The sequence below is a fragment of the Chelonoidis abingdonii genome, chromosome 13 (assembly GCF_003597395.2).
Source record: "Chelonoidis abingdonii isolate Lonesome George chromosome 13, CheloAbing_2.0, whole genome shotgun sequence".
Lineage (NCBI taxonomy): Eukaryota > Metazoa > Chordata > Testudines > Testudinidae > Chelonoidis > Chelonoidis abingdonii.
In genome coordinates, this window is record NC_133781.1 from 31,901,294 (window position 1) to 31,915,890 (window position 14,597).

The 14,597-nt window shown below is 58.0% G+C and overlaps 1 protein-coding gene across 3 annotated transcripts in view; it reads left to right on the plus strand.

Moving 5' to 3' along the window:
• The first annotated feature begins 916 nt into the window (after window positions 1-916).
• CYTH1 (cytohesin 1) overlaps window positions 917-14,597 on the plus strand; it is a 44,049-nt gene continuing 30,368 nt past the window's right edge. Inside the window, exons 1-2 of one of the 3 annotated variants that reach the window (XM_075071939.1) lie at window positions 925-994; window positions 11,291-11,461. In XM_075071939.1, the coding sequence (XP_074928040.1) occupies window positions 11,389-11,461 (73 nt within the window). In that variant the 5' untranslated portion in view covers window positions 925-994; window positions 11,291-11,388. Of the gene's footprint in view, window positions 995-11,200; window positions 11,462-14,597 lie in introns of those variants that run through there. The other 2 variants (XM_032799120.2, XM_032799118.2) reach the window with 2 other exon arrangements.

Sequence of the window (14,597 nt, forward strand, 5' to 3'; positions counted from 1 at the left end):
ACTCCTGCTGTCGGCCTGGCTGCACCCACACTTGCTACTTTTAGAAATGGCCATTGCTCTTCCCTATCGTCCAGCACTATCTTTAATTCTTCAGATCTGGGGCTGGGCTGTAGCTTGAAATGAGCCTTCACTGCTGTACTTGGGGGCCAGCTCTGTGCTGGCTGAAGAGTCGCTATTTCTTCATGCGTGGGACTCTCTGTCTGCTGTAGGGTGAACACTTAGTTGCTGGGCTGGGCTGGGCTGGGGGGGTGCCTATGCCATAACTGCCTGGCTGAGTCTGCCTAGCTCCGCTGGTGCAGCTTTCTCCCTTCTGTCATGCTGTTGAAGAAGACCACAGAGAAGCTGGTGCTGGTGCCACACCTGATGTCTGGTAGCTGATAAACCCTGTAACTGGAAAGTGGCACTATAAACGGGAGGCTTCTAGAGCCTTTTGGCCATCTGGGTACAGGCCCTCAGCCCCCCAAAGCCTTTGGACAAAATGAATTCAGCTCACAGTACTCCAGGGAGACAGGCTGGGGCTGAACATTATCCGCACTATAGGGGTGGGGAAAGAGAGGCAGCGATGAAATGACTTGAGGTCATATGAAGAGTCAGGTGGAGTTGGGAATGGAACAGGAGTCCTGGCTCCCCCCAGCTCCCCCCATCCCTAGACCCCCCAGAGCTGGGGAAAGAACCCAGGAGTCCTGGCTCCCCCCATCCCTAGACCCCCCCCCCAGAGCTGGGAATGGAACCCAGGAGTCCTGGCTCCGCTCCCCGAACTGGGGAAAGAACCCAGGAGCCTGCGCACCCGCAGACTCGCTCTCCACTCCGGCCACCTCCGGTATCACGTGGTCCCAGCCCATGGCCGCTCCCAGCTCGGCTTCAGAGGCCGCGCCCCGCCGGTGAGCTCCGCCCCCAGGTGGGCGGGGTCGGGAGGGAGCGAGCGCTGGGACCGGCAGCCGCCAGAGGCAGCCGGGGGCCGCGGCGGGCAGCATGGAGGAGGAGAGCGTCTGCGGTGAGCTAGGGGCCCGGGAGGGGGCGCTGTGGGGACAGCTCCCCTGGGGCGGGGCTGGGGCTGGGGCTGGGGCTGGGGCGCGGGCTCACCTGCCCCCTGGGGCACTGCTGGGGCTGGGGGAAGTGGTGGGGATGGGGCAGTGCTAGGCTGTGGGGGGCTGGAGGTCACCTGCTCCCTGGAGCACTGCTGGGGCTGGGGGAAGTGGTGGGGCAGTGCTAGGCTGTAGGGGGCTGGGGTGGAGTGGAGTGGAGGGGATGGGGCAGTGCTAGGCTGTGGGGGGCTGGGACTGGAGGTCACCTGCTCCCTGGAGCACTGCTGGGGCTGGGGGAAGTGGTGGGGCAGTGCTAGGCTGTAGGGGGCTGGGGTGGAGTGGAGTGGAGGGGATGGGGCAGTGCTAGGCTGTGGGGGGCTGGGGCTGGAGGTCACCTGCTCCCTGGAGCACTGCTGGGGCTGGGGGAAGTGGTGGGGCAGTGCTAGGCTGTGGGGGGCTGGGGTGGGGGGGAGTGAGGGGGCAGTGCAGGGGGGGACACCTGCCTGGTGGGACAGTGCTGGGGCTAGAGGGGACACCTGCCCCCGGGGCACTGCAGGGGCTTGGGGATGCTGTGGGGGGTAGGGGGACTGGGGGGCAGTGAGAGGGAGGGTGCCCCCCAGCATGGAGAGCGAGGTGAGGATCGCGTTACTGGGCTTGGGAAGGGCGGGGGGCGGGGGACTGTAGGACAGCTGCAGGGGCAGATGCTGTAGGCTGTTCTCTGTGGGTCACCCCTCCTGGGGAGGGGGCAGGGCAGGACTCCCTGTGTCTGAGGTCTGACGCTGCCACTCAACAGCTGGGCACATGGGCTCTCGCCAGGCACGAGGTGCGTTTTCTCTCTCTGGCTGCATTTGATGCTTCTTGCTGTTTCCTGTTGCTGCAAGTGATTGCCTGGGTCCTTTCCTCTGGCAGAGTGCTAAGCATGGGGGCAGGCGCGTAATGGAGTGTGGGGAGTTTAGAGCTGTGCTTGGGTGGGATGTGGGCACTGCTAAGGCTGCTCCCCGGTCACCCCCGGCAGGCCGGTCACCCAGCTCTGCTGGTGCTAAATCCTAAACTGCAGTTCTAGGTGCATGGAGCAGATGCCCTCAGTTCTATGGCTGTGGGATCTGATCACAGAAATGGTTGAGTCTGATGGGCATGATCTGATATGCTGCTTAAACCCTGACTAAGCTGAAAGGTGGGTCACGCAGTGGGGAGTGAGAGGACCTGTCCCAGGGGACTTGGCTGTTTAAATGAGGAATGTGTAGCTTGCAATGAGCTACAGGCAGAGGGAGAACAGATGCCAAGATGGCCTGGGATGGGGGGAGGTTGAGAATGAAAACACCTTGAATTGGTTGAGGAGAGGGAAGCTGGGGGTATAATCAATGTGCTCAGCCTATTGTGGATTTGGGTGTAATGTTCCTAGTAACCTCATCTACCAAGAGGAGTTTGGGCCTGAACTCTCCAAAGCTGTGAAATGCAGGATTTGAGCAGACACCTGCTCCCAGTGCTCCCCAGCAGGCCTGTATGTTGTGGGAGCTGATGGTGTGCACTGACACCAGGGAGATGAGCTGCCATGCCTAGAGGTGCTTAGGTGAGGCGAGGATGGAGCTGCAAGGCTAACTGAGCAGCTTCTCATTGCTTCAGTTGCCTGCTCACTTTACTTCTGGACAGGGTGTGCTGTTGTGAGCTTGCAGTTTTAATTAAAGTTTTCCTGGAGTACAGCCTGAGGGGGAAGGGGGAAACCCCCCCTGGCTCTTTTTTCTAGTTAAAGGACTTGTTTTTTAAATCCAAATTCCCTCTTGGCTGACATCTCTCTGCGACTTCCTTGCAGCAAGTCAGTGAATTAATATGTATGACCCAGTTATCAGCATGAACCCAATCTTCCCGCTAACAACTCCAACACAGACCTGCTTAAATTATCCTCTTACGCTGCTGCAACATCTTTCATCCTACAGACTGCACCAGGATTTCTTAACCCTTTGGAGGCAATTGCACTTGGATATCTTTGGCCTTTCAGATTTGGGGGCCTGGAGTGAACTGGCTGGAGCTCTGTGATGATGGTGGCTAGACTCCTCGGTTCACTTGGTTTGAGTGTTATGAAGTTCACATCTCAGATAGCTTGGACTTCCCTGGTAAGTCACTGGGGCCTGGTGTTGATGTCCCAGGCCTTGCCTGGATGTGTTGATGGGGTACCTGTTCTCAACTCCCTGTGTAGATGACTCTCTTGGTGGGAGTGGCTAGATAACAAACAGCTGTGTGCGCGCCTGTTTCTACACACCTGCTAGTGTTGCTTTTGTTCCTAACTCATTCAGGGAAATGGCTGCTGTGCTTGGAGTCTCATGCTGCTTCTGTTGTAGTCCTGGATGCCTTGTCTGGTGAAAGCAAAATGGTGCTGACCTCAGCCAGAGTGCACTGGAAGTGCAGGATTAGTGCTGCAGTGGTGGTCTCTTTCAGGCAAGTGGCAGGCTGCCCATCCCTGTTCTGAATGCTATTAGGATCTGTGAATTCTAACCAGGGCAGCGTTGCTGCTTACCATGTGCATGGAGAAGGACCCAGAGTTCTTGCTTGGCTGGTGCAGCTGCATGCAGAGGGAGTTACCTGGGCTGCTGGTGACTGTCAGTAGCTCTCAGGAGGCAGCTGATGGAAGAGCCCAGTGTTCATGGGACAGTGCCCCCAATGCACCCCAAAACTCCTCAGGGATTCTTGTACCCCAAGTGTCCCACTGGGACTGTGGCAGTGACCCCATCAAACGTGTTCTGTATTCAGAAGCTCCGGAGTCTCGCTCCGAGACTGACTTTCCTCCTGGTTTCTGTGCCTGGGGGGTGGCCTAGAGGCTGAGGAATTCTGCCTCGATGCACCATCCCCAGGGGCATGTAATGACTTTTTGAGCATAGACTAGACTGTGCCAGCAGGCTGTGGAGAGGAGCAGGACTGAGCATGCTCTGCCTGCCCTCTGCGGGTTGAGTAATCGACCAGTTCACATTACTGCTGCTCTGTAGCTTTTCTTTCTATCCACAGATCTGGGCAGAAACCAGTCTGCCCTACAAAGCATCCTGCTCATTCCAGCAGTTGTCAGGAACATGCTAAGCCAGGCAGGGCTGGGTGATCTGTATTGCAGCAAGGGGCAGAGAGTCCATGGCCTGGCTAGTGTGTTCCAATCCTGGGACATGGCAAGGCAGCAGGCAAGGTGTTCCCAACATGATGCTGGCATAGTGTGGCAGGGAAGGGGGTTCTTGGCCTGTCTTTCCATGGTAATAGGTGAGGCTCACTGGGTTTGTTCAGCAGATTTAACGTGAGCCTGCTGCTAACAGACAGGTCCCATTGTGGGACTTCTGGGTGCTGTTCTGTGCCAGCTGCTTACACTGCTTAAGAAATGCTCCCTTGGTTTATTTGCTTACAGGGAAGCCAACTATTCCAGGTTGTGCATGTGAGGAGTGTCCATCTGCTAGGCCAGGTTGGGGGGTGAGCCAAGACGTGTGCAAGGGTGTCGTGCCCAGGGTTATAACCTCCAATCCACATGCAGTCTCCGGTCTGCAATGGAAGGAATTATCCAGGGAGGCTTTGAAGTGTGCATCTCGGCAGGCTTGATTACTTCCCGGTATTCCCACTCACAATGTGCTGTGCTGGGTTCTTGCAGGAGGGAAGGATGAGGAGACCCAAGAAATAGGGCTAAAATTAAGCTGCCTCTGATCTTTTTTGGCTGTCACTTCAGAGGGCGTCCTCCAGGGAGCAGTCTCAGCAGCACCTGCCCTGCTCCCACCCAGGCTATGTCTAGATTATCTGTATCATGTCCTGGGAACAGAGAGAGAAACTGCTGTTTGTGTTCATGAAACCAAGCCCACATCCTGTGCAGCTGCTGTTCACACCCCTTTGGTCTGTTACCCCACATGTGGGCCCTGCTGGCTTGTGTGCGTGTATCTCTCAGTTCCTTTTCTGTCATCTTAGGGTTGGGTCAGTGGCTCTCTCTTCTGCCCTAGCAGCTCTGTCTGGGGCTGGTGCTTCATGATATGGTGACTGTCAGTTTCAGCATCACTGGTAGCTTCTGACTGGCTCTCAAAATAAACCAAGAAACCAGCTGTCCTTCTCCAAGGGCTCCCCTCTGACCAGCCCTTTGTGCTATGACTCCTCTGTCCCAGTGCAGCCAGCACTGCCTGAAGTGAGCTCTGAGCTTGGCTTTGTCTGACACAGCGGAACAGTAGGTTTCAGATTGCCTTGTCACACAGATCTGATACAACTATAGCTTCCCGTCCCCTGGGCTGCAGGACTCCACTGCCTGCATCTTCCCTCGCTGCTTCACCTGCTCTGCATTCAGCTGATGCTTCTGAACGCTGACTGAATTTAAACTCTCAACCAATGCTCCGCAAAGCCTTCCAGAGTAGTAGCTGGGTTTGAATTTCATAGCGTCTGTTGAACTGAACTTCTTGCAAACAGCAGATGCCAGACAGTACCCCCTTGCACCTGATCACTGCTACGTGCCGTGCACAATGTAATCACACTCTAGGCAAATAACAGACCTGGGCTAGGTAGTGCAACCACCCAGCTCCTCCAGAACTAACCTCTGGCTGCAGGCTCTGTCACTTCTAATATAGCGAACACTTTACGTCTAATTCCCAGCTCTCTCAGGGCCTTCCTCGGCCTCTGCAGCTGGACCCCTGGTACTTTAATGTCTCTGGGCAGGTTGGTCCAGGCCAGTACTTAATGGGCAATTTCTATGATGCACCTTGGTATTGGGGACAGTGGTGCTGGTGAGTCAGCAAGTGGGGATCTTCCTTGGGAGTTAGTACTCACCCTGTGGTGCTCCAGGGGCTGGTTTGATAAGATGTGAAACAGATCCTGACTGACCCTTGTGGTGCTTGCTTACAGTGTGGTGAGAGGTTGCAAGGGGCCACAGACCTGGCCAAAAACACCCTGTAGAAATCCAGCCAGGTTGCTGACCGCCACGCTTTGCTGGTTTACCAAGGCGGCTGCTCCACTATCCTGGGATATGTAGGAGTCCGGTTTTCTTGAGCCAGAGTTGTCTACCACAGCACCAGGGCCAAACTCCCATGGGCTAATTCTGTTCTGCCTTCCTAAACTGCCCCAGCAATTCCAGGCCATTATGGAGCTGCTCTTCCTTTTTGAAATCATTGTGCAGTATAGCAGAGAGCTGCCACATTGCATCCCAGAAGTGCCTGCATTTTGGTGATGAGTGAGTTGATCCCGATGTGTTTACATTTTGGTTTAGTTTGGAAAGCACTTGGATTTCTCAGGACATTTTCTTCTCTCTAGGGGCCCTCAGCACGGGCACTGGCAAAGCAGCCTGTGGAGCTGGAGAGTACAGAGCCAGATTTTTCTTGTGGCAGGTGACAGGGTTTTGTGTGGCCAGAGGCTGAGCAGGGACACCTCATTGCACCAGAGCTTGCAGATTGGTTGCTAGCCTAGCCACCCAGTGTGGTAAGTGGCTCGCCACTAGCTCTCTAGTCCACAGCTAGCTGAGGAGCCCAGCGCCGTCGAGTTTTCTCTGCCGCCTGTGTCTGTCTCAAATGCGAGGTGGTTTGCAACCTAAAGCTGGGACATCCCGGTCTGTCTGCTGTGCCAGCGGCTCTTTATGCTGCTTGGGGAGCGAGTTAATACGGCAGGCTTGGTGCCAGGGCCCTTGTGGTAACCGGGCCCTCTGCTGTGGTGGAGACGGGCTGCACCTTTGCCTGGGGACACTTGTCACTAGGGCTTCTTGTTCCTAAAGGACAGGGCAGGAAGGGCCCCTCTCTGGCCAGGCAGGGATCTGTGTCCTGGCCCCTTGCGAGTGGAGTGATTCCGCTGACGCTGTACTTATTCCTCACTGCACATGTGGTGTGTGACCTTCCCCCAGCTGCCTGCTCAGCAGAGAGCAAATCCCTGGGTCAGCAGATGGTGGCATGGGTGCGTCTCTGGGACCATGCTGCACCGAGTGGGGCTGCCCCATTGAGAGAGCTCAGAGAAGTGAATCACATTCACTCAAGGACTCAGAGCTGAACCCCTGTGGTTTAGCTGGGCAATGGGGCTAACAGCGGGAAAAGGTCTGCAGGGGGTCCTGGCAGCTGTGAACACCACGGGCAGTGCCAGGTGTAAGTAACTAGGAATGTTGTTTTGCTGGCAGTTAATTGGGAAGCCTAGAGCTGTGCAGAGATATCGCTCTCTTTAAATCTAACTAAATAATTGGGAGGAGAAGGAAATCAGGGCTGAGCAGTGGGTGCTGGGCTGGGGCATCGGAGAGCAGTGGGCAGAGGGGCCTCAGCAGGGCTGTTCTGCTGGATGCACTGACTTGTTGGGAGTTGGCACCAGGACTGGCCCACACCCCTCCCCTCCAGCCTGTGGGTGCCAGGGCAGTGGAAGCTCCTGGCAGGGGATTGGCAGGTAGTTGTACTCCTGCTGCACTCTGGGGTTAGTGACAGTGTGGGCTGGGGCGATGAAAGGATTTCTGTAAGAGGGGCTGGGGGTGGGGAGCCCGGGGCTGGGAGCAGGGTGATGCTGCAGGAGCTGATGGAGAATAATTCAAAGGCACTTCTTGCGCTGGGAAACCTGACCCTTTGGCTGGAGGACAGCAGAGGTAGCAGCCCCACACCTCACTGAGGTGCAATGTTCCCATCCTTTCTGGACTCTCCCTGGCAACCATGTGGCTGCAGCTCTGTGCCAGGGTGTACAGCTGCGGCATGAATGTCTGTTAGGGCCTCACCCACAAGCCCCAGCCAGCCGCTGGGCATCCTCTGTAGCCAGCGATCCTGAGCAAGTTCAGCATTTCTCCTGCGGCAGAGCTGAGAGGCCTGCATCAGCGTGGGTCCGGTGTGCAGACTGGCAGCCCTACCCTAAGGAGCTCCAGGGGAATGGGACGTGCCGGAGGGGCAGGCTTTGAGCAGGAGCAATGGAGAGCCAGGGTTGTGAGCAAAGGCCGCGGCGCATGGGAAGGGGGTGTGCAGCCAACGTGCCAGGTGGTGGAACCAGAGGGTGCCCATCGGTACAGCTTGGTTCTCCTTCAGCTGGCTTAGCTTCATCTCTTCTTAGCTCAGGCTGTGCTAGTTCTAGTGAAACAGGAAAACTCACCCAGGCTCCTTCCGTGCTGCTGGCTGGGGGTGAGCTGGGGCCAGGCACACAACCTGCTGGCATCTCCCTTCAGCAGTGCCAGCCCCCCCATCCACCCAAGTGCCACTGTGGGGCCCTGCACTGGCCATTCATAGCACCGAAGGGGGAGCAGGGGCCCAGTCATCCCTGAGTGGCCCGTGGCAGCTCTTGCTGATTAGCACGGAGTCATTTGAACTTGCTTCCCTGCTTAGGGAGCCCTGAGCAGCCCAGCAGCTCCAGCTCTTCTCCGCCCCCCGTGGGAGCCCATGCGGGCTGGGCAGCACCACTACCTCGGCATTCTGCAGGTTAAAGCCATGGGTGCCATTGGGTGGCCAGAGTGCTGTGAGCTTCACCAGTGTATGTGGGCTTCTCGAGATCCTGCCCAGCTTCCCGGACATGTGGAGAGCTGCCAATCAGTGCCAGGCCTGCTGTACTGCTGGACCAGCGACCCCCTCCCTGCCCGCAATGGGAGGGGCTCACCGGGGTTGCAGACATTTCTAATCCCAGCTGCTGAGCCCCTGAATCGTCTGAGCCCCACTGAAATCTCAACAGGGCCGGGGCATCTCCCAGCCCATGGGGAGTTTGCCATCTTCTCTCTCCCCTTCCAGCCCTGAGCTTCTGGAACCCCGAATCCAGGAAACCATGGCGTCTTCTCCCCTTGTAAACTGATCACACAGCCATAGCCACCCAGCGCCCCAGCAGTGCCCTGCAGAGCTGAGTCCTTCCCCAGGCCTGTGGCAGTCGCTGGCTGTGAGCACAGCATGGGCCAGGCGGGCACAGCCAGGACCCTGGGATCTGGAGCAGCAGCACAGAGAGTTTTATTGGTTTAAATAAAACCCACTGTGCACATGGGCTCCTGCTGCTTACCGTGAATTAAAGAGTTTTCGCTGTTTTGCACTTCCAGTGTCTCATGGGGTCCTGTACTGGGGGTTTTCGTTTGGGTTTGTGGGAGAAGCCCATTAGCTGGATGTTTCTTCTAATAAAATCAACCATTGAAATAGCTGAGAGGTAAACCTAGCCTGTTATCTGTAGGATTCAGAGTTAACCACGTGCTGACTCCAGTGTGGCCAGTGCATGCCTCGTGGAGCTATTTTTTCAGGCTGCCTACAGACTCAGGCAGGCATCACTGCACCAGCTTTGCTTGGGTCACATCCGAAGGGTTTGTCTGGACCCATCAAAGGCCAGATGTATCTTGTACAGTGGGTGCTTGCTTTCCGGAGGTTTTATAACACGGTTAGAGAGGGGACTGCAGGACATTGTTGGGCCAGGCCCGCTGGAGTTGGGGTGAAGTTCACATCAGTTTTCTTCCAAAACGCCCCAGGCCAGGACCCTCGCTCAGAGAAATGTCGGCAGGTGAGAAACGAGCTGGTGCCCAGTACACAGGACACATCTCTCTGCCTTGGCTGAAGGAAGGAAGCTCGGGGTGTCTATCTGTGAGATACAAATCTGTCCTGATTTCATACCAGCTGGGAGCTTCCCTGGCACACAAGGACGTTCCTGCTGCAGCAGGATTTCCTCTGGTGGCTGACACTGGGCCTCAGGCAAGATGCTGAGAGGACTGTGTACGCTCCATCACTGGCCCGAGTATCGTGAGCACAGTGCAACTTCCTCTGTGCCTGGCTCCTTCCTCGGCTTGAGCGTTTGTCTTAGAGCTGCTGGTGATGCTCAGGATCAAGGCTCAGCCATGTGGCAATGGCTGGCCGCTGGGGAAGTGAAAGCATGTGGAAATCAGAAGGTCAGGCCTGTAAGCCAGGAAAGCAGCATGCGGCCCGCACTGCTCTTCCTGGGAACAGTCGTTTTCCCCGTGTCTGCACAATCAATTGCGTCATTTGTCTCTTGCCGAGAGCCTCCCTGAAGGCCAAACTCCTGCCCCAAGTGCCCATGGGATGACCTACCAGAGGTTCCCCCACAGCTGGTGCTCCTTCCCCTCTGATGTCTCTGCCAGGGAGCTCCTGGCTGCCCCTTCCGCTCCTGACTCTTCTAGCTGGACTGCAGTGTGGTGGGCTGAGGTCTCTGTTGCTTGGCGGATTCTGGGTGCAGGGGCAGCTCCGGGCCCTGGCCTTTGATTCAGAGCTGGTTGCTTAGTGCCTTGGTGGTGCAGCAGCTGGTTAGTTCTGAGGGGTGGCGTCTGTCTGGACTGCCTAGGCTGCACTGTGATGCTCCCAGCAGGCTCTGACAACAGAGCAGCAGCCAGCTCCGGTGTCTGGAGGGGGAAACGCACTCCGCCCCATTGGTTGTCTCTTTGGGGCACATGTGGAGCAGGAGCTGCAGGGGCCTGAGGGGCTCAGGTGTGGGCAAGAGGGACAGGTGGCCAGGGCTGCAAGGTGCTGTGGGCTTAGGGCAAGAGGTGATGGTGAAGCAGGCAGCATCTGTCTTTCCAGCTCTGCTGCTGTCCAGCCTTCCAGCTTGGGCTGAAGCTCCTAGGCCTGGCCTCTGTGGCTGGGTCTGAGCTGCCTCGGACTCTCCCAGCTGCACACTGCATGAGCAGTTCAACTCAGCTGTCCCAGGGCAAGATGCTCATGAGCGGAGGATTTACATCGGGCATCACCCAGCCAGAGCCCAGGTCTAATTGGCAGGGAGGCACGTGTGGGGCGTCGGGTTCAGAGGGGCTGGGCAGACATTCTCTCTCCCTCTACCGTGCGAGATGCTCCAATCAGGCTGAGCCAGTGGGTCAGAGCCGGGGGAGCATCCTCCTCCTGCTGCAGCTGATGCACCTCATGCTGTTGGCCGCCCTTGGCGGGGCTGGAGGGGACCTCGCCACACCCTCCTCATGTTCGTCCCACCTCCATCACTTCAGCTTGTATGCGTTGTAGTTTTTCATGCACCTTCCCTTTATGCAGTGGTGGTTGCTATGCAACCACCAGGCTCACGGGATGCTTAAGGCTCTAATAATACAGAAGGCAAAAACTGACCTAGAAATCCCCCTGCCCCCCTGGGGGCAGGAGGGGTGGGCTGGAGCTGATAGGCCGGGGCAACTAAGGGAAGTTCCCCAACTAACTGTCCTCTAAGTGGCTTTGAGCCCCCCCAGCCGCTGCTACAGGAGCACCACCTGGTTAGTTTTCAGGCAGGGAGCTGGGATTGGCTGGCCTCCTGTGCGTGGGCTTTGTCAGCTGGGAACTTCCAGTTGCCAGATAATCAGTTCCTCTTGCTGGAGCCAGACCGGGGAACCCTCTGTCTGTCTGTCCCCTCCCACTCCCTCCTTGGTGCTGCAGAGCCAGGGCTCTGGCCATCCCTTTTCTGGCAGGTACGCTGCCTGGCCTGAAGTGGGCACCTGCTGGGCCTGGCTGTTGCTGCCCACTGACATCGGAGTATGGGGACGGTCAGCGAGCTTTGTGCCTCGAGTTTCCAAGCCTTCCTGTGCCCCTCTGCAATTGCCAAGGCAGGTATGCACTTTACCTTCCCCCTCTCCCTGTGCAAGGTGCAGGCAGCTGGGGGAGCAGGCAGGATCTCCGGCTCCTGGGAAGCCCTTAGCTGCCTGCTGCTCTGTGCCCTTGTGGCTCTCGCTAACCGTAGTGCATGGAGAGCTCACGTTCCCTTCGCTGCCTGTGTGTGCTGCTGGCTCCTGACCTTTTCCTGGGAGCTCCTGGCAGTGCTGCTGTGGTGCCAAGCTGTCCCTGCCAGGGAGCATGGGGTCACCAGGGGGCTGGCATAGCGCCACCCCTGTCACAGGGGTGCTGTGTGTGGTGCCCAGGACAGTGATTGGCTTGTGAGGAGGGTGCCAGGAGTCTGTGACTGCTGCAGCCTCTCAGAGGGTCTGGACAGGCCCAGGGTTCCTCCCGAGCAGTGCTCAGCATGTGTGCGCAGTGGTGGCATGGCCACTCCGTGCTGCCATCCTCAGGGGCCTCACCTCAGGATGGATCTGGCTGCTTCTCAGCCCCTGTTGGGCTGCTCTGCTGCAAGGCATGGGAATTATCACGAGTTTTGGAGGAGCTGCTGAGTGAAGTGTCATTGGCTAAACCACAGAAACCAAATGCAGTGCAGTGCTGAGACTGCCTGTTTCCATTGCTCTGGGGTAGCACGCAAAGGGAGTGCAAGCAACTCTTGGTCCCAGTTGCTGAAGTCTCCGGATTCTAGGTCTTGTCGTGGAGCGAGGGGGGGGGAAGGAGTGTGTCACCCTAGGGACCTGTAGGGCATTTGGCAGTGTCTGGCATCAGCTGTGTGGATGAGGGGTGGGGGACCTGGCTGTAAGAGGTGGCACTGTGCGCAGAGCTCCCATATACTGGGTGCATTTGATACCAAGCAGCTTTCAGGTCTCTAGGCTGGCAGTAGAGTACGAGGCATACAGGAAATAGGCATGTCAGGGTCCTGCTTACTGCAGAGCTGTGGGGCGCACCTCAGCCTGGCTCTGACCTGCTTCCAGCTGGGCCCGTATGGAACATCGTGGGGTCAGCTCTGTGCTATGTGTAGGGGACATAGTGCCTGCGATGGGCCACGCATCCCAGGACGCTGACTGTGGGCCAGAACAGACCTGCCTGCAGACTGGGCCCCATGCTGGCATCTCGTGGCCATCATTCCCCTCTGCTGGTTCTCTAGGGCATAGCTGTACCTGGTGAGAGTCCCTGGGCCCGTCTGGGGCACAGACCTGAGAGTGGCATGAGTTTGAGGAGCCATCCCTGGGCTCCCCATTCAGTGGGTGGGGGCAGGGACCAGCTGCTGGGGACGGCTCTCTGACCCCCTCGGATGTGTCCCCGTGTGCCTGCAGTGTCCAGCTGCTGGCCGCAGTGCTCCAGGTCAAGAAGAAAGAGTCAAGGGCCCACTGGACATCAGTCTGCGATTCCACGAGGGGGCTGAGGAGGGAAGACAACTGCCCTGCTTCTGAGGGGCAGAGACGGCTCCCTGGGCAGCGCACTGGCTGCTCCGGTGCCCACCCTCCTGGGAGCGTTACTGATGCAGAGGTGTCTGCAGAGGCTGATTTCCCATTCAGCTGGCCTGAAGGGGGTGCTCTAGCTGCTTGTCACTAGCTGGGAGCAATGGATCTGCCCCATGCTCCCTCGGCCCCCTGCCTCCACCCCTCTCCTGTGCCAGAACCAGACAGGTGGAGGCTGCCTGCTCAGCTGTCAGTGTCTTGCAGTTTGCAGAGGACAGAGTGAGAGGTTATCAGACAGGAGCAGGGAGGCAGATACATGCTGGGGAGCAGGGGAGGGGGAGCATGACTGACAGGTGGGGCCCGCAGTTCCCTGCTATCCCATCCCTCGGTTCCCCCCTATCCTGACGCACAGCCCCCTGGGCTTTCTGTAGCTCCACCGGTACCCCCGAATCATCACCAAAGTTCACCTGAGTTTCCAGGCAGGTGTGTGCTGTGCCTGGCTATGACAGACTAGATTCCCGTCCATTCAGGCAGGTGGTGGTGGTGGTGGGGGTCTCCAGGGAGTCGGCTGGTGCTTTAAGCCCAGGTAGCTCCTTTGACTCTGTTTCCCACATCGGTCACTGCCAGGCTCCAGGTGAGGGCTGCTGCCTGGGGAGGCCTGCTTGTAAATGGGCCTAGCTGGGGTTTAGTGCAGGCACTGGAGGTGGGGAGGTGGGGGGCTAGAGGGGGGCCAGGGCAGGGATCCCACGGCTGCACTGCCATTCCTGCCCTCGTGTTGTTTGGGGAGATGCAGCTCATGTGATGGCCCCTCTGCTCTGCCCCAGTGGACGGAAGGGGGTTCTCGCTTGGAGGGAACTGGGGAGCCTGCAGCCAGAGTGCTGAGTGAGCCAGTATCCATGGTAACGGGTCTTCTGCTCAGCCGGGAGGCTGCGGGCAAAGAGCTGCTGCGTCTCCTTATTGGCCTGGGCATGGGCTTGGGCTGTGGGTGAAGAGGAGTGAGGGTGATTGAGGCTTGGCTGCCCGTGGCTGGGGGTTACTCCATGTGGCAGCTGAGGAGCCTGGGCCAGCCTGGCTGTAGGAAGGACCCAGGCAGTGTCTGGCTGCATGCCCCTGGTGCTGCCCCGATCCGCAGGGGGCCTCTGGCTGCACCCTGTGGGAATAGCTCACTCTGATGTAACCCTGGGACGTGCGCATCGCGCAGTGAAAACAGGATGTGGTGGCCCTGTGCCCGCAGTGCTGAGGCAGCAGGCCGGGGTGGGAGGTGGGGCAGGAAGTTCCCCTGCAATGGCTGGGAGGTCTGAGTGCTCCTGAGCCGGCCTCGGGGAGCAGCCAGTGGGGAGTGGGACTTCCGTGTGCTGGTGCCCGGCCTTGTCGCAGAGCAGCAGCTAAATCCTCCCTTTGCCACATGTGGTCTTGGCCACCGAGCTCCCCGTTCCTCTGCACCCTCCTTGCCCCATGGCACTCCGAGACAGGTGCAGGCAGGATTCCCCCAGGTGTGTGGGGACTGGGAAGTCCCTCGAAGATCATAGAATCATAGAATATCATGGTTGGAAGGAACCTCAGGAGGTCATCTAGTCCCACCCCCTGCTCAAAGCAGGGCCAATCCCCAACTAAATCATCCCAGCCAGGGCTTTGTCAAGCCTGACCTTAAAAACCTCTAAGGAAGGAGATTCCCCCACCTCCCTAGGTAACCCATTCCAGTGCTTCACCAC